Source organism: Harpia harpyja, chromosome 14, assembly GCF_026419915.1.
Source record: "Harpia harpyja isolate bHarHar1 chromosome 14, bHarHar1 primary haplotype, whole genome shotgun sequence".
NCBI classification, from domain to species: Eukaryota; Metazoa; Chordata; class Aves; order Accipitriformes; family Accipitridae; genus Harpia; species Harpia harpyja.
The window spans coordinates 39,760,386-39,782,494 of NC_068953.1; the positions used below are offsets into that span (position 1 = coordinate 39,760,386).

At 51.6% G+C, this 22,109-nt stretch overlaps 1 protein-coding gene and 3 non-coding genes across 6 annotated transcripts; 1 reads left to right on the forward strand and 3 right to left on the reverse strand.

Moving 5' to 3' along the window:
- Window positions 1–554: 554 nt before the first annotated feature.
- On the forward strand, window positions 555–626 carry TRNAM-CAU (transfer RNA methionine (anticodon CAU)). Its single transcript has one exon. It is a non-coding gene; the product is annotated as a tRNA-Met (tRNA).
- A 6,763-nt stretch (window positions 627–7,389) lies between these two features.
- On the reverse strand, window positions 7,390–9,517 carry LOC128151055 (uncharacterized). Of its 3 annotated transcripts, none has more exons than XM_052808043.1 (2): window positions 8,246–9,517; window positions 7,390–7,871 (listed from the first exon to the last, which is right to left on the reverse strand). In XM_052808043.1, the coding sequence occupies exons 1-2, from the start codon at window positions 8,621–8,623 to the stop codon at window positions 7,845–7,847; spliced, it is 405 nt and encodes a 134-aa protein (XP_052664003.1). In that variant the 5' UTR covers window positions 8,624–9,517; the 3' UTR covers window positions 7,390–7,844. The 3 variants fall into 3 exon arrangements, with proteins under 3 accessions (XP_052664003.1, XP_052664002.1, XP_052664001.1); XM_052808042.1 differs by having other exon boundaries at window positions 7,390–7,874; XM_052808041.1 differs by having other exon boundaries at window positions 7,390–7,887.
- Window positions 9,518–14,075: 4,558 nt separating this feature from the next.
- TRNAQ-CUG (transfer RNA glutamine (anticodon CUG)) lies at window positions 14,076–14,147 on the reverse strand. The gene has a single exon. It is a non-coding gene; the product is annotated as a tRNA-Gln (tRNA).
- A 5,304-nt stretch (window positions 14,148–19,451) lies between these two features.
- TRNAS-AGA (transfer RNA serine (anticodon AGA)) lies at window positions 19,452–19,533 on the reverse strand. Its single transcript has one exon. It is a non-coding gene; the product is annotated as a tRNA-Ser (tRNA).
- Between the last annotated feature and the right edge of the window lie 2,576 nt (window positions 19,534–22,109).

Below are 22,109 nucleotides of genomic sequence, written 5' to 3' on the forward strand. Positions count from 1 at the left end.
ATACCAGCCCTGCTTTCCTCTGTCTTGGGGTCCTCCATGCATTAGGCTGGGGCACCACTATGTGCACAGCCAAACTAGGAGGATTAATTCCCTTGGTAATTCTATGCTTGGTAATGCTAAGCGTCCTCGTGTCCCTCCTCGGCCGGCAAAGAAGGGACGTTGACGCCAGGCACAGTCCCACAGCCCCCTGGGAGCTGGATTTCTGGGCAGGGTGGCAGCCCTCCTGAGTTCGCTGGAGAGCAGCTCCCCTCCACCCTGCAAAGCAACAAGGCTGCCCCCTTGCTCCGGGGTTTCCTTCAGTGCCTGCAGAGCCAGCTTGGGTGGTCAAGAAGAAAGTCCCCATCCAGGGTTATGGGCAGGAGATGTGGGGAGAAGGGCAAGGCAAGGCCCTTGAGCTCCGCAGCGAAGGCGCAAAGGAGGTGAACTTTCCTGAGAGCCAATTTTCTGGCCCGGGTGAGGGCACAGGACAGAGGAAGGGAAGGAGGCATGAGGGCTGGTAGTGCCAGGGAGCATCAGGCAGGGCCGTGGGAGGTGCCGGCAGAGGTGCTGGGGGGAGCAGAGTGGCGCAGCGGAAGCGTGCTGGGCCCATAACCCAGAGGTCGATGGATCGAAACCATCCTCTGCTAATTGTCGCTTTTTTTCCCTCCTCCTGACAGCTGCTGCCTCTCCCAGCAACTTTTAACCTGCACTGCTCTAGCTCTCTGGGCACCCATGGCCATGGCCCTCCTGTTCCCTCAGCCCCTTCTCTCTGCCACTGCCACCTTCTTTCTCCTTTGCCGCCTTAGGAGCCAGCACTCCCATAGTGCCCCTCAGCAAGGCAGACGGGAGGCTGTGGAGCAGCAGGCAGAGCTCCCCCCACAAGGAAGCGGGTGTCCTGGGGACACAGGCTTTTCTCCCTTCCCATCCAGCAGCTCAATCCCAACTTCCCAGCCACAAGCAGGGACCTCCAGGAATCTGCAGGTGGGGAGGAGGAGGAGGACAAGGCTGGTGCTACTTTGGGAAACACCAATGCAATCAGCTTGACCATCTGGGGGTTTTCTCCATCCTAGTCTGTTTGCTGCCGTGCTCACTCGCAGCTCCAGCCAGGAGCAGGGCTGAGTAGGTATTCCCAGTGGGCACTGTATTGGCCATACGTGGCTAGGTGTTGGTAGTGGTGGGGAGAGGGGCTGCTGCAGGGTGGCCTCTGTGGGGAAGAGCTGAGGGGCTGCCCTGCACCACACACACAGCTGGTTCCAGGGGCCTCCACAACACTGAGCCATCTGCAAAGCTTGTGGCACCCAGGGCACCCGTGCTGGCTGGAGCAGGCGGATATTCCTGAAGGAACTGCAACCTGCGGAGAAGGCACGCCAGTGAAGACTTTTCCTGACGGGCCTGAAGCCTGTGGAAGAGCCCACGCTGAAAGAGATTTTTCCTGTTCAGACGCGCAGCATGTGGAGAACCCATGCTGGAGTAGTCTGCAGTGAAGGAGTGCAGTTGAGCCTGGAAAAATTGGTTGGCATGGCGGTGTTTTCTTTGTCTTTTATTGCTCACTACAAGACAAAACACACACATAGCCCGAGCCTTTCCTTCTCTTCTGGCTGCTCAGCACTGGAATCCAGTGCTGGACACCCACCCCCTCACTCCCACGTGCACATCAGCAGGTGCTCTGAACCCTCGACTGTACCACAGGTCTGTGCAGAATCCAGGCCTGGAGCCCAGGCCTGGTTTGTCCAGTGTCCTGCTCCAACCCTGGGCAGTCCCTGATGCCAATCCACTCTCCTCACTGGCTAGTGCAGCTTGAGATTTCCCAGCAAATACCCCTCTCACACACACATACACACACAAAGACCCCCCCCAAAACCAGAAAAGCACAGTCTGACAGAAATGAGCTAGGAGTAGAATGCAATGAAAACAAGACCAATCGCATTCTTGTTCTTCACGTGTCTGCAAAGGGTTTCCAGGATGAGTTGCTCCTTCCCCTTCCCAGGGATCGAGGTGAGGCGGACCGGCCTGCTGTTGCCCCCATTCTCCTTTGCGCCATTCGCGAAGATAGGAGTGACAATGAATTTCTTCCAGGACTCAGGAACCTCTCCCAGTTGTCGCGACCTTTCAAAGATAATTGAGAGTGGCCTCCTCTATAGGTCTTTCTTGCCTGAGTGCTTCACGAGCTGGCAGCAGGAAGATAGCACGGGTATCTGCAGGTGAGCTCCTGCTACCTGAGTGCCTGACTGGCCAGAAGCCAGAAGATCGCTTGCATGTTGACTGTGAGGTGGCCTCTGGCTCTGCAGGCAATGGGCCACCCACAGGCATATCGCTTGTGCTAAGTGCTCGTCTTCATTCCAGAGTGGATACCACTGCACGGTATATCTTTTTATACCCAAACACTTCTTGGTCCAAAGGAAGCGGACAGTCCCTGAGAGGGAGATCTGAGAACATGCGGGCATGACAGTGTCAAAAATGGCCGTCCGGCAATCACAAAGCAACAGGAGAACCCACGGGGAATGACGCTGTCAGAAGTTGCCTCTTCCCTTTGTTTAGCGAGTGGGGGCCTTCCTTGCCTGACGTGCTTCTGGGTAGACAGGTAGGGTTGGCTGGTCCTGACAGCCAATCACAGGTCTGCCTGAGAGCAGGTGGGCATGACGGGGTCCAGAAATGGCTGTCAGCCAATCAGAGAGCAGTATGAAAACATGGTTGTTATGGTGCTTAATAAGAAAATGGCAGCTGAAAGAAAATGGTGCCCCCGTGTATGTAGGGGAAGGTACGTCCTGGTCACGTGTACTTCATCATTCATCAGTGCCGGCACGGGCATTCACCAAAGCAATCATCCATCCCCAAAACCAGGGGCAGCACAAGGCAGATTTTAGCCCAGGAACAGGTAATGCGTGGAGTCCTGCAAACAAATTGCTTACGGGCACGCAGCACGGAATGTGGCGGATGCTCATATCCAGCCAAGTTCTATAGACCAAGAAACTTGTGCTAGAAATGATCCACCTGGCCTATTTGCACATTATATAGACAGAGAATTGCTACCCTAGCATTGCCTGCTTTTTACTTACTGATTGCTGAGCTACTACTACACACGTCTACACGGACATATCCAGTGCCTAGGAAGAAACCCAGGCTGGTTGCTGTGCCTTTTTAATTCAGCCAAAGGGTACATCATGCAACCACACGCTAGCCCAGGACAGTGTGATTGTGACTCCGACTGGGGCAGACTCCGACCGCGCTACCTCAGCGTTATGCCCTCTGGTATTCCGCATGGGCACTGTATTGGCTACACATGGCAAGGTTTTGGTAGTGGAGGGGTCAGGGGGTGCTGCAGAATGGCCTCTGTGGGAAGAGATAAGGGGCTGCCCTGTGTCAGACACAGTCAGTTCCAGCTCCACAGTGGACCCACCGCACAAGACAGCTGAGCTGTCGTCTACATTGGTGGCCCCCCTGTGAAAACATATTCCAGAAAGGGCAAAAGAGGCCAGGCAGAGAGAGCTGGAAGGAGCAAAAAGAGTGGGAAAGAGCAGAGACACGTCCTGCTTGGGCGAGTAGAGGAGTCTGGTGTGAAGCACTGCAGTTGTCCTGGCACAGGGGAGAGGAAAGGCGGTGTTTTATGTTTGTCTTTTTGTTTCTCACTACTTGCATCTGTTTTAATTGGCAAAGAATTAATTTTGCCCAAGTCAAGCCTGATTTTCCCACAAGAGTTTTTGCTAAGCCATGTCCGTGTGTTTATCTTGAGCCAAGAGATTTCTCAGTGTGTTTTCAGTGCTCCGCATCGCCCTGCGGGTGGGGAAAGTAGTGAGCAGCTGGGTGGGCGTTTGTCTGTGCTTAAACCACCACAGGTACGTACACGCAAACGCACACGCACCTGCATAGTACGTGCGCAGCTGGCCCACATATGAACGCAGATGGGGAGCGTCACCATTAGCAGCACCCAGCAGCTGGAGTTTCCGTAGCCAAGAGCTCACACGCAGAGAAGCACACCCACGTGCCAGCAGCTTGAGGTCGTGTGTATGTGTGCAGGGGTCTGGGAGGAGGAGGTGGGATAGTCTGTGAAGCGGAGGAGCAGGCAAGAGGGCAGTTTGTGACCTGGCAGAGCAGGAGGCAGGCAAGACTGGGACGTGGAGGAGCAGGAGGGAGGCCAGGCTCTGGGCTGGAGGAGCGGGAGGCAGGAGTGGCCAAGCAGCACCTCCGAGCCCAGCAGACACAGGCCGGGCTTTTAGCAAGGTCAGCCTTGCAAAAGCAGACTGCGGGGGCTGGTTTGCACCATTCTGAGATTCTCAGGCAGCGCTGAAGCACGGCAGCAGGTGCCCGGAGAACTTTGTTTGGGATTTTCCATGCCTGGGTATCACACTCAGGTTTCAGTGGGGCTCAGGTACTGTGCCACCTGCTCTAGCTTTGGGGCTAGCCCTGCTTTAGGCAGGCATTTGGACTAGTGACCGCCTGAGATGCCTTACAGTCTACCTCCTTCCATGAAGCAACAAGTCCCAGAGAGCTGTGCCCTCCTTCCTCTACGTCACGGGCAGTAAGTCAGCCTCTTCCCCGCAGGAACGGGAGCCCAGTCATTGCTCGGCACTTGGCGCATCTCCTGTCCTTTTGCCTTGACTCTCCAGACCCTTTCCCACACACTGACTCCTTGAGACCGACACAGCATTCCCCCAGGGGTTGGTGTGGCACAGCCCTCCTTGCCGAGCCTTCCCAGCCCCGAGCAGGGAAGAAGGAAGCACCCTGGTTGCCCCAGGAACCGTCCATGAGGCAGTGCTGCAGGCCAAGTGCTTGGCTTGCCATCTCCTGAGGCTCTGGAGGGAATGGAGGAAGTCACGGGAAAGGTAGACGTGTGCCTGGAGCCCTTGACAGGACATTGGCGTGCGTAGAGCCGTAATTCACTGACGGTTCCTTTGGTTGCTCCCGTGAAGGATTGCCTTGGGCTTTGGGAGATGTGTGGGAAGTGTGCTGCCCCTGTGCTGGGTACTCCGGTTCCATGTGGTATGAAGCGCGTGTAGGAGCTGAGGTCGCCAGTCCGCAGCCCTTGGTGGGAGCAGGGCAAGGGTGCTCCCGGGATACAGCTCCCCCTGCAGCAGTGCCAGGAGGAGGCTGGCTGAGGTGGGCTGGCTCTGGCAGCTGCAGGGGGCGGACCAGCAGCAGCAGCAGCGGGTCAGGATGGCCGAGTGGTCTAAGGCGTTGCGTTCAGGTTGCAGCCTCCCTGGGAGGCATGGCTTCGAGTCCCACTCCTGACAGGCTCTTCTCTCTGGCTGCCCCCCTTCATGGCTTCTCTCGGCCTCTCTTTTTAGTGGAGGCTTCTTGACCCTCTGGGGGCTCTGCTCAGCCTGCTGACCAGGTCTTGCTGCAGTCCCAGCTCCTGTAGAAGGAGAAATGGGCGTACCCATGCTGCCCCACCAGTGACGTGCGGAAACAGACTCCACAATCAGTGAGATTGTAAAGTAGGTATGTTCATTCAGCGCCGGGCAGCACGAGGGGTAGTCCCACCAAAGTCGTGCGCGCCTGACTCGGCAGTTTGCCTTGAATTTATACAATCAAGTGTTACATATACATCAGGTTTTGCAATACGCCTATACATATGCATAGCCTGTCCCCGCTTCATATTAAAATGAGTTCCGAGAGGTCATTTCCATAGTCTCCTCTCAACTGCGCTTGCACAGTGCCTCTTTATGGTGGTCGTCTGGTGGTCGCAGAGATGAAGATAGATGACTCCTCTTCATCACCGCTAGTAACCTCTTTTCTTGCGCAGGCTCAGTGGTTTCTTGGTATTCAGCCAAGCCGTAAGGCCAGTCTTGGCTGGCTCTTGGGGCCAGCTCCTGCTTCTTATCAGGAACTGTCTCTGCCTCAGCTAATTTCAACAATGTAAGCATCAAACATCATCTTTCATCCCCTATATCTACTGAGATTCTTTTGACTCCCCTTCTCTCAGTCCCCCCTTTTCTAGAAAATAGTAAATTCTTTTACTGTATCTAATCCTACTACTTCTAATACATTGTTTCCCTCTCTAGCATCCTCTCAAAATATTTGTTGGCACAAACAGTTGTTTTAGCCATGTTAAATTTGGCAACCAGGAAGTTAGTTTTTCCATACCTCAGAAAATCCCCATTAAGTATCATCTTGTGAGTTGAACAAACACGTTCCCATCCCATGCTACGCTCCTTGTCCCCACGGTTGCCCATATTACCGCATAAAAACTAAGTGTCCATTGGGTTTTGTGGTGACTTTCCATGGAGTTTTGGGTGTCTTTTTCACTCTGGTGTGATGAATCCAGGTGTTCTATTCCTTGATTCTGATTGCAGTAAAGCAGGTGAGTAGTACTTGGAATGGTCCTTCCCACTGTGGCTCCAGAGTTTTTTTCTGTAAGAGACTTTATATACACATAATCTCCTGGTTGTATATTATATACAGGCCCATCCAAACCACTCCCTTGAGTCCCTACCACATGCTTCCTGATTTTATTAAGTTGCTTACCTATTGCTACCATGTAAGAAGTCATAATTTCCTCCCCCACTTGTACAGACACCCCTCTCTGTATCCCATAGCGTTGTCCATACAGGATTTCAAAGGGGCTCAGTCCTTCTTTCGCCCTTGGTCTTGTTCGTATACGCGGAAGGGCTAAAGGGAGAGACTGAGGCCGTGTCAGATTTGCTTCTTGTCCCAGTTTCACAATTTGCTGTTTGATTAAGTGGTTCATTTTTTCCACTTGACCACTCGACTGGGGGTGATATGGAGTATGAAGCTGCCAATCTATACCCAAATGGCGGCTAATTTGTTGTACTATTTTTGAGACAAAATGTGGTCCTCTGTCAGAGGACATGGTTGCTGGAACCCCAAAACGTGGTATTATCTCTTGCACTAATATTTTAGTTACCTCCCGAGCTTTAGCCGTTCTTGTTGGGAATGCTTCTGGCCAACCTGAAAAGGTATCAGTTAATACTAGTAAATATCGATACCCCCCTTTTCTTGGAAGTTCTGTAAAATCAATTTGCCATTGTTGTCCAGGCCCGTTCCCTTTTCCAATCTGGCCCATTTCCGGCTTCGGGGTATTCTTAGGATTAGTCTGAAGGCAAAGATCACACTGTTGAGTCACCTGTCTCACCGTGGTGTATAAATTTCTAGCCATAATTTCTCTTATCAAATGATTATACAGAGCCTCTGTTCCCCAATGTCTTTTCCTATGTTCCTCCTGTATCAAATGCCAGAATAAGCAAGAGGGAACGATTAGCTTTCCCTGCGGGGTATGAGCCCACCCCTCCTCATTATATGACCCTTTTAAATCTGTAATGAGCTTCTGATCTTACTTGGTGTATTCTGGCTTACCTTTTAGGGAGATTTGTCTATCAGGAATTAAGGCCCGTTCTATTTTTACCTTTGTTTTGGCCACTTGTTTTGCCTCTCTGTCTGCCAGCACATTCCCTTTTTCCAAATCTGAGCTCACTTTCTGGTGTGCCTTAATATGCATAATTGCTACTTTCTTAGGGAGCTGGACAGCTTCCAGTAACTTCAGAATTTCTTCTGCGTGTTTGATGTTTTTCCCTTGAGAACTCAATAGTCCTCTCTCCTTCCAAATTGCTCCATGTGCGTGTACAACTCCAAATGCATATTTTGAGTCTGTATAAATGTTCACAACTTTGCCCTGGGCCAATTCCAGGGCGCAGGTTAGAGCAATTATTTCTGCCTTCTGTGCGGAGGTGTTCATGGGCAAAGCCCCTGATTCTATTACCTCTTGGCTGGTGGTGACGGCGTATCCTGCATGTCGATTACCATTTAGGACGTAACTGCTTCTGTCTGTGAACCAAGTTTCCCCGTTTTCCATGGGGCTGTCTTTCAGGTCTGGGCGGCTTGCGTATGTTGCTTTGATGGTTTCCAAACAGTCATGATGTACCGGTTCTCCTGTGTTCCTGCTGAGAAAAGAAGCTGGGTTGACAATGTTAGTGACTACAATCTCCACATCATCCTGCTCTACCAATATAGCTTGATATCTCAGGAATCTTTGCGGAGAGAGCCAATGTCCACCTTTCGCTTCCAGTACTGCTGATACTGTGTGAGACACCAAAACAGTCATTTTCTGGCCCAGAGTAAACTTTTGGGCTTCCTGTATATTCAGTATCACAGCCGCAACCGCCCGCAGGCATCCAGGCCAACCTTTTGCAGTCGTGTCTAGCTGCTTAGAGAGGTAGGCAACTGCCCGTCGATATGGACCCAGGTTTTGTGCTAATATTCCCAGGGCAATGCCCTGCTTCTCGTGGGAGTAAAGAAGAAACAGCTTACTCACATCTGGGAGTCCTAAGGCCGGGGCCGACATCAAAGCCTTTTTCAGTAGCTCAAAGGCTCGTTCGGTCTCCTTGTTCCACTCAAGGTGTTTCTGCTCAGTGGCTGTCAACGCATACAGTGGTTTAACAAGCAATCCATAATTATAGACCCACAATCGGCACCACACCGTCATTCCCAGAAAAGTCTGTAACTCTTTTACTGTCTGAGGTTTCTGATTTTGGCATATTGCCTCTTTACGGGCTTGTCCCAGAGTTCTTTGTCCCGCACTAATTTCATAGCCCAAATAATTCACTTTACGTTGCATTACCTGTGCCGCCTTCTTGGATACCCGGTACCCCTGGAGTCCCAGGAAATTCAACAGACTCACCATCCATGTCATACAATCTTTCTCTGTTTTGGTGGTGATCAGGATATCACCCACATACTGCAACAGCTTTCCCTCCTCAGACGGGGTTTCCCAGGATTCTAAGTCTTTCGCAAGCTGATTGCCGAAAATGGCGGGACTATTCTTAAATCCTTGTGGCAACACCGTCTGAGTGAGCTGGGTCTTTCTACCACTCTTGGGATTTTCCCATTCGAATGCAAATAATTTTTGGCTGGCCTCATGGAGAGGGAGGCAAAAGAAAGCATCCTTCAAATCTAAAACAGTAAACCAAGTCAATTCAGGTGTTAATACGGTCAACAGAGTATACGGGTTCGCCACTACTGGGTAAAGATCTTCAGTTATCTTATTCACCGCCCGTAAGTCTTGGACCACCCGATATGACCCATCGGGCTTCCGAACAGGTAATATAGGGGTATTGAATTCAGACTCACACTCTTTTAATAATCCCAACTGCAAAAATTTTTCTATCACCGGCCGGATTCCTTCTCTGTCTTCCTTCTTTAGGGGATATTGTTTAATTCTTACTGGCTTTCGGCCTTCCTTGATCCTAACTTCAACAGGTGGAGCACTTTTCACTCTTCCAGGTACATCGGTAGCCCATACCCCCGGGTACACTTGGTTTAAGATGTCCTCGTTAATGCTTCCTTCTAGGGGTAGACTGGTTAAGGTTAGGCTCAATATTTGAATATATTGCTGATCTTTTACCTCCAGAGTAATTTCTCCCTTTTCGAATACAATTTTTGCTCCCAATTGTTCCAACAAGTCCCTTCCCAAAAGTGCCTTTGGGGAGTTGGGTATATATAAAAATTTGTGAATGCCCCACTGTTTTCCTAATTTATATTCTAGAGGTTTACAAAAATATGCCTTTTCACTTTGGCCAGTCGCTCCTTTCACCATGACATAATCAGGGGCATCAAAGCTTGATTCAGAACCGAGTATGTTGCCCCTGTATCTACCAAAAATTCTGCCTCTTGTGTTTTCCCTAGCTTAATTATAACCAGTGGATCCGCTAGGGTAGATTCCCCAGGTTCCCGTCAATCTCCCTTCACATGGGCTACCGTTCTTCCTGTTTGAGCCCTCTGATCCTCCTTCTTGTTTCTTGGACGCTCCTTTTTCCAATGACCAAATTTCTTACACAAAGCACATTGATCCTTGCCCAGTCGGGGCAAGTCTCGTCTAGGCCCTCTTCCTCTTTCTTCCTGGATAACAGCCATTAATTTCCTTTGCCCTTGCCTATATCCTTCTTCTCTGTTACTAAATACTCTCCATGCTTCATCCAACAATATTTCTAAATTCCTACCCTCTGTAGGGCGTAATTTCTGAAGTTTGTGCCTTATATCCCCTGTAGATTGACCCCAAACCAGGGAAACTAATTGTTGTACTCCTACCTCTGACCCAGGATCCAGCGGTGTGCTGTGGCACATTACATCCCTCAGTCGATCCAGGAATTCGGATGGAGACTCAGAAGGACTCTGTCTAACTGCATATAAAGCTGACCAATTTATAGTTTTGGGGATTGCTCTCTCCATTCCTTTTGTAATCCACTCCTGATACCCCTGCAATCTTTCCATATGTGCAGATCTATTAACATCCCACTTTGGGTCCCGGAGAGGGAAATATTCCTTAATGTCCCCTCCTGTAATCTTATAATGATCTTCAGCTAGGTTCCCTGCTGTTTTTAAAATCAGCTGTTTCTCTGTCTCAGTCATATATTCCAATAATAGCTGTATATCCTTCCAATCAGGGTTATGCTGTTTTACAATAAATTGGAAATGCTTAGTTACACTTACCGGATCTCTCCTATAACCTTTTGCAACCTTTTTCCATTCCCCTAGGTCAGCAGTAGAAAAGGGTACTTTGATTAACATCGTCCCACCATCCGGCCCCACCGCCTCTCAGAGAGGTGCTTGTAAAGCTGTTGAGGTAGTTTTCTTCCTAATATGGGAAGATACAGGGCTGTTCGGGGGGGGTCGGAGTTCTATCCGAGTCTGCATCCTGTTCCTGTGGTCGAGGGAGAGGCTTAAACAGATCAGTTAGATCTTGTTCCGGTGCCTGATGGATTTTATTTGTCTTTGTACATCTTTGTCCAATACTACATGTCGAACAACACCGCCTCAGTTTACCTCTAGTCTCCTTGTTGTTCTCTTGCTCAAGTGCAAGCACCATGGGGTCCTGTGGGGGTACCATTCCACAGTCCCTTTGCCACTCTGGATGATTTCAGAGGGTGAAAAACATGTCTGCATATGAAACCTCATCCTATTTTCCTTCTCTCCTTAAAAAGAGCATTAGTTGTAATAGAGTATTATAATCTATTGACCCATTAAGTGGCCACCTAGCATCACCTTCTAACTTATACAACGGCCACCATTGATTGCAATATTTCTTTTTACTTTCCATACCTCCGGTCCCAACAATATCTTTCCAGTGGGCAATTACACAACCCAGAGGACTCTTCTTCAATACTCCTCCTTGATTGTTTCCCATTTTATAACTTCTCCTTTTAATAAGCTTCCATGCAAATCGTTTCTTACACTTCTTCATAGTCTTCTCCCAGTTTTCCTCCCACACGTCCCAAATTTCTGGAATTAAATTTTCCCTTACACACACCAGTCTCACTATTTCGGATTCTTGGTGAGCTCTTTCCCAATCATAAAAGTGTGGAATTTGAGGAAAACACTCAAGGCAGTCTGGTTTCCGTCTGCTAGATGTACAGTACCACCTTCTCCCACAAGATTTACACTTCAACAAAACCCAAGCCGGATGCCAATTATTATATAGTCCAGTTGCAAGCCCACATACAAAGCAGGGAATCACCCCTATTTGTCCACCAACCCTGGGATTTTGAGATATGTTTAAAGCAGGTTGTTCCCAATCCAAAGCTACTTGCCAGCCTGCGGGAGTCACATATGCTCCTTTTAAATAAAATTGCCCATTTTCCCTTCTTATCCAATGCCCTCCGTCATTTAAATATTCCCAAGGTTCAAGCCCAAACCACCGAAGGAGTGATTCCCTTCGCCCCATTCCCCCATTAATACATAAAGATATTTACACACTAACAAACATATATACACATATAAATCGCAACATAACATTTCCACATACTCACACAAAATCTTTAACATAAAATTTCCAAACATTCTCATCATACAATCATCGCTCCAGTTGACAACCTTTCAGCAGCTGCAAAAATGTACCAAGCGCAATTGCAAGGGGGTCCGCTTACCCTTCTCCTGCCTCTTATATACCAGTCATCGACAGGTCCGTCCTGGCTCCCAATACTGGGATGCAGCGGTCACCCCGGATTTGCTCTATCTACCCCCAAGATCGCTAGCGGCCGCTCTATCAGTCAGCAAATCCCCCCTTGTTACCATACAGGGTACCCTCCTCCCATACGGGGACTACGCTGCACGCCAGACGTCTCTGCACGATTTACCAGCTGCCCCGGCCCGTACGATTTACAGGCTCCCTCTGTGACACATACTGTTTGGTCCGCGGCTTCTGGAGGTTGTTGTCTGCACCCGCGGTGAGCGGCTGGCAGCGGAGGCTCCTCCGAGGAAAGTGGTCGGGCGCACTGAGGGGCGTCCGCTCCTCAGTCGGTCCCGCAGCCGAGCAGAGAGTCTCCTGGCTGGCTCGCCAAACTGACGTGTGGAAAAAAGACTCCACAATCAGTGAGATTGTAAAGTAGGTATGTTCATTCAGCGCTGGGCAGCACGAGGGGTAGTCCCACCAAAGTCGTGCGCGCCTGACTCGGCAGTTTGCCTTGAATTTATACAATCAAGTGTTACATATACATCAGGTTTTGCAATACGCCTATACATATGCATAGCCTGTCCCCGCTTCATATTAAAATGAGTTCCGAGAGGTCATTTCCATAGTCTCCTCTCAACTGCGCTTGCACAGTGCCTCTTTATGGTAGTCGTCTGGTGGTCGCAGAGATGAAGATAGATGACTCCTCTTCATCACCGCTAGTAACCTCTTTTCTTGCGCAGGCTCAGTGGTTTCTTGGTATTCAGCCAAGCCGTAAGGCCAGTCTTGGCTGGCTCTTGGGGCCAGCTCCTGCTTCTTATCAGGAACTGTCTCTGCCTCAGCTAATTTCAACAATGTAAGCATCAAACATCATCTTTCATCCCCTATATCTACTGAGATTCTTTTGACTCCCCTTCTCTCAGTCCCCCCTTTTCTAGAAAATAGTAAATTCTTTTACTGTATCTAATCCTACTACTTCTAATACATTGTTTCCCTCTCTAGCATCCTCTCAAAATATTTGTTGGCACAAACAGTTGTTTTAGCCATGTTAAATTTGGCAACCAGGAAGTTAGTTTTTCCATACCTCAGAAAATCCCCATTAAGTATCATCTTGTGAGTTGAACAAACACGTTCCCATCCCATGCTACGCTCCTTGTCCCCACGGTTGCCCATATTACCGCATAAAAACTAAGTGTCCATTGGGTTTTGTGGTGACTTTCCATGGAGTTTTGGGTGTCTTTTTCACTCTGGTGTGATGAATCCAGGTGTTCTATTCCTTGATTCTGATTGCAGTAAAGCAGGTGAGTAGTACTTGGAATGGTCCTTCCCACTGTGGCTCCAGAGTTTTTTTCTGTAAGAGACTTTATATACACATAATCTCCTGGTTGTATATTATATACAGGCCCATCCAAACCACTCCCTTGAGTCCCTACCACATGCTTCCTGATTTTATTAAGTTGCTTACCTATTGCTACCATGTAAGAAGTCATAATTTCCTCCCCCACTTGTACAGACACCCCTCTCTGTATCCCATAGCGTTGTCCATACAGGATTTCAAAGGGGCTCAGTCCTTCTTTCGCCCTTGGTCTTGTTCGTATACGCGGAAGGGCTAAAGGGAAAGACTGAGGCCGTGTCAGATTTGCTTCTTGTCCCAGTTTCACAATTTGCTGTTTGATTAAGTGGTTCATTTTTTCCACTTGACCACTCGACTGGGGGTGATATGGAGTATGAAGCTGCCAATCTATACCCAAATGGCGGCTAATTTGTTGTACTATTTTTGAGACAAAATGTGGTCCTCTGTCAGAGGACCTTGGAATGGTTTCTAGGGAAATCTGCCGGGCTGCAGGGGAATCTCTGCTCTGGCGCCTGGAGCATCTCCTCCCCCTCCTTCTTCACTGACCTTGGTGTCCGCAGGATTGTTTCTCTTACATGTCCTCACTCCTCTCTCCCACTGCCGTTGTCGTCTGTCCCAACTTTGTTCCTTCTTAAAAATGTTGTCACAGAGGCGTTACCACTATCGTTGATTGGCTCGGCCTTGGCCGGCGGCAGGTCTGTCTTACAGCCGGCTGGTATGGGCTCTCTCGAACACAGGGGAAGCTTCCAGCAGCTTCTTACAGAAGCCACCCCTGTAACCCCCCCAGCTACAAGGCTGTCAATGTGTAAGCATGCTGAGGACAGCCCTGAGGGACCCAAAAGCTCAAGGTCCCACTGAGATTTGAACTCAGATCGCTGGATTCAGAGTCCAGAGTGCTCACCATTACACCATGGGACCTCCTGGACATGTGCTCTCCTTCCCCTGTGGCCACCCTCCCTGAGCCATGTGCTCTTGGCCCAGCCTGGCGGTCTCTCCATCTCCCTGGGCATCACCAAGTGCAGCCTTCCTTCAGGGCCACCGCGCGACTCTCCGCTCGCAGGATCTTTCCAGGGAGCGGCAGAGCACTTTGTGCAAGCCTGGCATGCCCTCTCTTACAAGACCCAGGCTGGTAGCCTGGGAGAATCTTGTTTTCGCATACTTACACCTGCTTATGGAGTTTCCAGCTTAACCTCCTCAACATTCCAGCACACGCTGTCCCCTTCTGCCCCAAAGTGGCCTCTCACTCAGTGACAATGAGGTTTTTCTCTCCCAAGGCTGCTCCAGACTCAGGTACGTTTCACTGTGAGCCTGAGGGAACTTTTCCTCATGCCCTGGGACCACCACACTGCCTGCCCAAGAAGGGTCCGTGCACACAGCGGGGAAAAGCTGCACTGGTGCTATCCTCCTTGGGCTAAGGTTTGAGTCTGTGTGGTGAGAGCAGGGCCCTTCCTCCCAGCAGTCAGACAGGAGGAAACACAGGCGGGGACACTCTGCTGGACCTCAGACTTAGCCCAGGACACTGAGGACACAACTGCCTGGTACTTTTGGACTGCCCAAAGCACTGGGCTGGCAGCCGGTACTTCTGAACCCGCGGGACAGACCAGGCTGCCGTGCCCAAGCCTAAGATATCAAATGGCAGGTTACATTCAGAGAGGGCGTGAGAAACACCTAGTCACGGGAGAAGGGTTAAATTTCCACAGAGTCACAAATCTGAAAGCATGTGCCAGAGAAGCAGCATTGCTGAGGACTGTCCTCATCCATCCCTGGGATCCGCAGGACCGAGCAGGGTGGGAGGAGTGTCTGGGAGCAGCAAGAGCAGGGCCCAATCTCTGAAGGTCTTGCAAAGAGGTGGAGGGACCCCGCACTCCAGGGGCTGGAGCACAGGAAAACGGACAGCCCTTTCCCATGCAGATGCTGTGCCGCTGCAGGAGGAGAAATGTCCCTTCTGGGGCTGAGACAGCATTTCTCCAAGCAATGGAGGGTCTTTCTGGGGCTCTGCTAGTCTCACCCAGCACTCAGGGAGAAAGGATTCTGGGCCAGTGGGTTGTGTGGGCCAGTGCCCACAAGGCAGCTTCCTTGCTCGGGGCATTTTGTCCTTGGTTTCCTTCCTGGCAGCACTGCCTGCTGGGGCTGCCGTGGTCCCCAGACTGTTTGCTTCCCCAAGGTCACGGCAAATGTTCCATCCACTGTAGCCTCCGATGCTGCTCCTCCCTGCGTACACTGCGGGGAGGACACTTTGTGCCCCCCTTACAGGCTTCAATGGGCGGCCAGAGATCTCCCAGAGCTCCCCAGCCCCTGGGAGCTGCAGCTCAGGCCAGGCAGGCTCACGCAGGAGGCCACGCCACTCCTGGGTCCTGCACTCCCCAGGTCTTTCTGGCCAAGGGCAGGCCTTGGCAAGCCAGAGAGCCACCTTCATACAGCAGAAGCCCCCTCACCTTCTCTTCTCCAGGCTGAACAATCCCAGCTCCTTCAGCATCTCCCTCAACCCCGACACGCTCCGGCATGCTCTGATACCACCCTGTGCATGTCCCCTCTTCCTCTTCCTCTTCCTGTGTGCACAGGAGGACCTCTTCTGTGGTTCATACTTCCTGACTGCAGTCCTTCTGAAAAATGCCACCAGTGCTCGTGCAACCTGTGGTAGGATTGCGTGAGGATGCCTCTGTCCTGTCAGCAGTGTTGGAGAGAGCCTGCCATGCCCCTGTTGGCCTCTTACTGGTGGGCCTTTACTCCCACCTGTCCCTCTTCCCACTGGTGCTGTCCATGTTTGCTGGTGAGGAACGCCGGTTCGGGGAAACTTTCTGGGTTGAAATCCTGCTGGTCAATGCCACATGCTGGATTGGCACCTACACAATGTGCCACTGGGCCTGAAAGAGGGAACCTGGGGTTTTCTTGAAAGACAAATCTCCCAGTGGTTTATCATCTGCATGGGGTGTTCTCAGCCAGTGGGAGCCAGTTTAGGTTGGGTCTTCAGGTCATGTTGACCCTGCGGTAAAAGGCCTTAGTCCTAGGCAGTGCTTGTTCTTCTAAGCAAGTTGTCTAGCAGTTGGTGCCTTGCCTTTCAGACCAGCAGTGAGGGCCTTGCCCTGCCAGTGCTGTGCTGTGCTGTGCTCCCCCACAGCTCCTGGCTTGTCCTCCCTCCTGGCGCAGGCCTGCCCTGGCTGCTCCCTGAGATCCGAGGGCTGCCCCCGCCACCGTGCAGGGTGCCGAAGAGCCAGAGAAACCCCTCCTCTCCGTGCCTGGTGCCATTCCTGTCCTGCCCAGCACTGCTGGGAGTGGAGTTGGTTCCCAGTCGCCACAGGACAGGGCTGGCCCACCCACACTGGGAGGTGGCCAGGCTTAAATGCTGCCAGGTGTCCCAGGGAAGGCTCTGGGCAGGCTGAGCTGGTAAAGCCTCTTGGTGAGCGTGAGGGACGAGGTGGCAGTGCTGAGGCCTGCATTTTTGGGCTTGTGTTTGCTGGTGCCCCGTCCCATCCACAGGCCAGAGCATGCAGCGGAGACAAAAGCGGGATGGAGAGCGCTGGGACGTGGGTGCCGATGTGAGCGTGGGGAGCATGGCCCCAGCCTATCTGCTGCAGGGGCTATTGCTCAGGGGAAAGTATTTTGCTGCAGATCAAGAGGTCCCTGGCTCCTTCCAGGTGCCCTCTCCATTGCCCCTTTCCTTCTCCATTCATACTGACTATCTCTCTGAGCTTCTTTTTCCCTTGCAATGCTTCCCCCACCCTCAGTGGCATGGCTGCAGGGAACGGACCATGCACCAGCAATGGGCTCGTCTCTCCTTCTCTTTGTCTGGGCTCTCTCTGCACGTGTCCCTCAGGGTTTCCCTTTTCCTTAAGATGCTGAACCACCCAGGCAGGCTACCAACAGGTCCTCCTCTGCTGCTGCTCTGTTGGGAGCAGCTGGGTATGCGACTGAAAGAAGCCCTCTGGGAAGCCTCTGGTTCTTTTCTATCCCGCCCATCAGGGTCGGTGATGGCAGGGCATGGTCTCCTGATGCCACGGGCACCACCATGGCCTCTTCTGCACTTCCATGTCTTTCCCAGAAGAGGAGGAGACAGGAGAGCCCCACCCCTCATCCCCTCATCCTCAAGCTAAATTTGGGAAAGGCCCCTGGGAAAGGTTGTCCATGTGTGCAAGGGCTGGGGACGGGTCAGGCAGAATATCCCCAGGACCCCAGGCAAGATCTTAGGTCTATGATATGTCTTCACTTCATCGTTAGCAATGAGGTCCAAAGAAGGACCTCTTCTGTAGCTCATAGTTGGCGCTGGCCCCTTCTCTTCCCCCCACCCCCACCCCTTGCCTGCTGCTCCACACCAGTCTGCCTTTGTGACACCTAAAGTGAGGGGCACTTTGTGAGTGCTGGCAAGATCTCCGATCCATGAGGTGCCTCCCCTTCATCTTTAGCAATGAGGGCCATGCTGTGCAGGCTGTCTTTGGAGGTGAGCTGCTGTAGGTTCAGGCCTAGGGAGGACAGCTGGTAGGGTTGTTCTGCCTGAGGTGTGAGGTGAGATCAGGCTCTTAAGTTCTGCTCAAGAGCCAACAACATTGGACCTCTTGTCATGGCTGGTACTCGGCACTGGTCCATTCTCCCATTTACAAGAAGGGTCGGAGGGAGGATCCGGGGAACTACAGGCCTGTCAGCCTGACCTCGGTACCGGGGAAGATTATGGAACGGTTTGTCTTGAGAGCACTCACATGGCAAGTCCAGGATAAGAAGGGGATCAGGCCCAGTCAGCATGGGTTTACGAAGGCAGGTCCTGCTTGACCAACCTGATCTCCTTCTATGACCGGGTGACCCGCCTAGTGGATGAGGGAAAGGCTGTGGATGTTATTTTCCTTGACTTCAGCAAGGGCTTTGACACTGTCTCTCATGGCGTGCTCCTTGAGAAACTGGCGTCTCGTGGCTTGGATAAGTGTACTCTTCACTGGGTGAAATACTGGCTGGATGGCCGAGCCCAGAGGGTAGTGGTGAATGGGGTGAAATCCAGTTGGCGGCGGGTCACAAGTGGTGTTCCCCAGGGCTCGGTGTGGGGTCCTGTTCTGTTTAATATCTTTTTCGATGATTTGGATGAGGGGATTGAGTGCACCCTCAGCAAGTTTGCAGACGACACCAAGTTGGGAGGCAGGGTCGATCTGCTTGAGGGTAGGGAGGCTCTGCAGAGGGATCTGGACAGGCTGGATCGATGGGCTGAGGCCAATCGTATGAAATTCAACAAGGCCAAGTGCCGGGTCCTGCATGTCGGTCACAGCAACCCCATGCAGCGCTACAGGCTTGGGGAAGAGTGGCTGGAAAGCTGCCCGGCAGAGAAAGACCTGGGGGTGCTGGTTGACAGCCGGCTGAATATGAGCCAGCAGTGTGCCCAGGTGGCCGAGAAGGCCAATGGCATCCTGGCCTGTATCAGAAATAGTGTGGCCAGCAGGAGCAGGGAGGTGATTGTTCCCCTGTACTCGGCACTGGTGAGGCCGCACCTCGAGTACTGTGTTCGGTTTTGGGCCCCTCACTACAAGAAAGACATTGAGTTGCTGGAGCATGTCCAGAGAAGGGCAACCAAGTTGGCCAGGGGCCTGGAGCACAAGTCTTATGAGGAGCGGCTGAGGGAACTGGGGCTGTTTAGTCTAGAAAAGAGGAGGCTGAGGGGAGACCTTATAGCTCTCTAGAACTACCTGAAAGGGGGTTGTAGTGAGGTGGGTGTTGGCGTCTTCTGTCAGGTGGCTGGAGATAGGACAAGAGGAAATGGCCTCAAGTTGAGGCAAGGGAGATTTAGGTTAGATATTAGGAAAAATTTTTTTACTGAGAGGGTTGTCAAACATTGGAATAGGCTGCCCAGGGAAGTGGTTGAGTCACCATCCCTGGAGGTATTCAAAAAGCAAGTGGACGGGGTACTTCAGGACATGGTTTAGCGGGCATGGTTGACGGTTGGACCCGATGATCGTGAGGTCTTTTCCAACCTAAATGATTCTACGATTCTAACATTGGACCTCTTGTCATGGCTGGTACTCGGCACTGGTCCATTCTCTTCCCCCAACCTGCCTACCTTGTCAATGGGAGCAGGATTTCCCTTTCATCCAGGAATTTCGGGGGGTGTGGGGTGTGGGGGGGCGAGGACAAGTGCCGTAGGCAAGGGGCTTTCACTGTCTCCCTGGGCACCAGGCACAGTGGGGAGCTGAGTCCCACTGCTGGCTGCAGCGTGGTCAATTGCAGGGAGCCCAAAAGGGGACTGCGCCCCGTAGTTGGCAGGATTCGAACCTGCGCGGGGAAACCCCAATGGATTTCTAGTCCATCGCCTTCACCACTCGGCCACAACTACCTGCTCCAGCCCTCTCTGCCCTGCTGATCACGTGCCCTGTGCAATGACACGCGGCTCCCTGGGAGTTTCAGGGCTAGGCTCCACTCGAAGATTTGCAGTTGGGACCTGCACGGAGCATGACGGGCACCTGCTGCCAGCCTTGCAGAGGCCTTGAGAGGCGTAACCCCAGGGGCTACAGCTGAAGCTCCCAGCGCCTTGTCCTCAGCCGGGCATCTGGGATATCCTGCCACGGGAGGGGGGGATGGTTTCACCCCCCAGCTGGTGTCTCTGCTGCTTCCAGGGAAGAAGAGAAGGCAGCTGTGTGGAGACAACCAGGGTGAGGTGAGATATTAGACCCCACTTTGCTTCTCAGATTTATCTGAGGGGGCCTCCAAGCCTGCTGTGAGCACTAGGGTGGGGACGCTGCTGCAGGGCAGATGGTGATCTCCCGGCAGCACTTCCAGCCTCTTGGGGACGTAGGGCGGTGTCAGCCCTTGAACAAAGACCATGACCGCCGTGCAGGTTGTTGGTGTGTAGGGGCAATGGTTTGCGAGAGGGGGAGAGATCCATGGAAAGGGCGAGGTAGAGACTGGCTGAGGAAAAGCGTGGAGGGGCAAAGGGAGAATAAATGGGGGGTGGGGGTGACTTAGAGGGAGACTAAACCCATCCATTTGTACATTCCGATCCTTTTATTAGTGCTGTTGTCATTTTAGTAGTGTTGTCATTATCATTATTAGTTTCTTCTTTTCTGTTCTATTAAACCGTTCTTATCTCAACCCCGGAGTTTTACTTCTTTTCCCGATTCTCTCCCCCATCCCACCGGGTGGGGGGGGAGTGAGTGAGTGAGCGGCTGCGTGGTGCTTAGTTGCTGGCTGGGGTTAAACCACCACAGTCCTTTTTTGGCGCCCAACGTGGGGCCTGAAGGGTTGAGATAACGACAAACCTGACCAGAGCTTGTTAAAACAAGTTTGTTATAAGCAGTCATTATATTGGTCTAATAGTCGCTGGTCATTATGTTGATTTATGTGTTCTTAGAGTTGTTGCTCTGGTTTTTAAAGTTCTGTTATGTATCACTTCGCTTGCTGTATGTAGTCCCTCTTCTGCTGCTTATCATCCGTGGGAGGTGGATTAAGGTTTTCGCTTTGATGTATTGTATAACACTGGTTTATGGTTTGATGAAGTCATCGGTTGTGCGATTAATCCGGTATTTGCACTCAGCATTGTCACCTTTATACTCCAGGAGCCATCTGTGGGAAACTATTAATAATTACACCATTTACCTTTCCTCCTTGGAAAACCAGTCTGTGGGTGGGATACCTCTCTTCCCCTCTCCTTTCTCCTTCAGTCCAGTTACAATGGTGTTTGAGAATTTTGAAAAATTTGAATACTCTTGGGATGTTGGGACCAGCACGGTCCTAGCCCTACTGCTAGGAATTAGCATGCTCCTGAACGTGGTTCAGCTCTTGTTTAAGGTTAAACAACTTTTTAAGAGGGTCACCCAGAGATCTGCCCTGAGGCTGGATAATTATGAGTGGCAGGGTGTGGGGGGTAGTATGGGCAAGTACCTAGAGAAGTTGGAAATTCACCCCTGAACAAGTGCAGAATCCGGAAGAACTAGTAAAATATTTGGAAAAGGTATGCTGTCACCCTGGCAGCTCCAGAGAGATACAAATCACTGCAACGTGCTGGGGCCTGGCCCGTGCCTACCGAGCCCTGTTCGACACCACTCAGTACCCTCAAGGGGAAGAGAAGGTCTCTGGACCTAACAACAAAACGATGAGCACTGCGGACACCCAAACCTCGGCAACGGGCGCTGTGGCCCCCTCCAGCCCCGGCGACGAGCATTGAGGCCACCCAGACCTTGGTGACAGACACTGCGGTTATCCAAAACCCGGCGAGCGATACTGCAACTGAACCAGTGGACCAACCTGCACCAGTATCAGTTGCCCCCGTACAGAAAAAGAAATATACAAAAAAGTCAGCTCGCTTAGTGAAGGATGAAGGTGAACCAGGGTCATCATGGGAACAGGAGGAAGAGGCAGAACCAGAGGTAATAACCCAGTCCCTATCCTTGAGTGAGCTGCGGGATATGCGAAAAGATTTCGGCCGCCATATAGGTGAGCATATTATCACCGGGCTCCTCCGATGCTGGGACAATGGGGCTAATAGCTTGGAATTAGAAGTTAGGGAAGCCAAGCAGCTGGGATCACTTGCCAGGGAAGGTGGCATTGACAAGGCAATTGGAAAAGGGACACAAGCCATCAGCCTCTGGAGGCGACTCCTGTCAAGTGTGAAGGAAAGGTACCCCTTTAAGGAAGATGTTATATGTCAATCAAGCAAGTGGACCACCATGGGAAAAGGTATCCAATATCTGAGGGAATTAGCTGTGCTAGAGAGGATTCATTATGACCCGGACAACCCACAATTACCCAAAGATCCAGACAAAGTCCAATGCACACGACCCATGTGGCGGGAGTTTGTACGGAGCGCACCATCGTCCTATGCCAACTCACTGGCAATAATGACCTGGAAAGACGAAGAGGCACCGACAGTGGATGAAGTGGCTCGCCAACTCCGTCAATACGAAGAAAATCTCT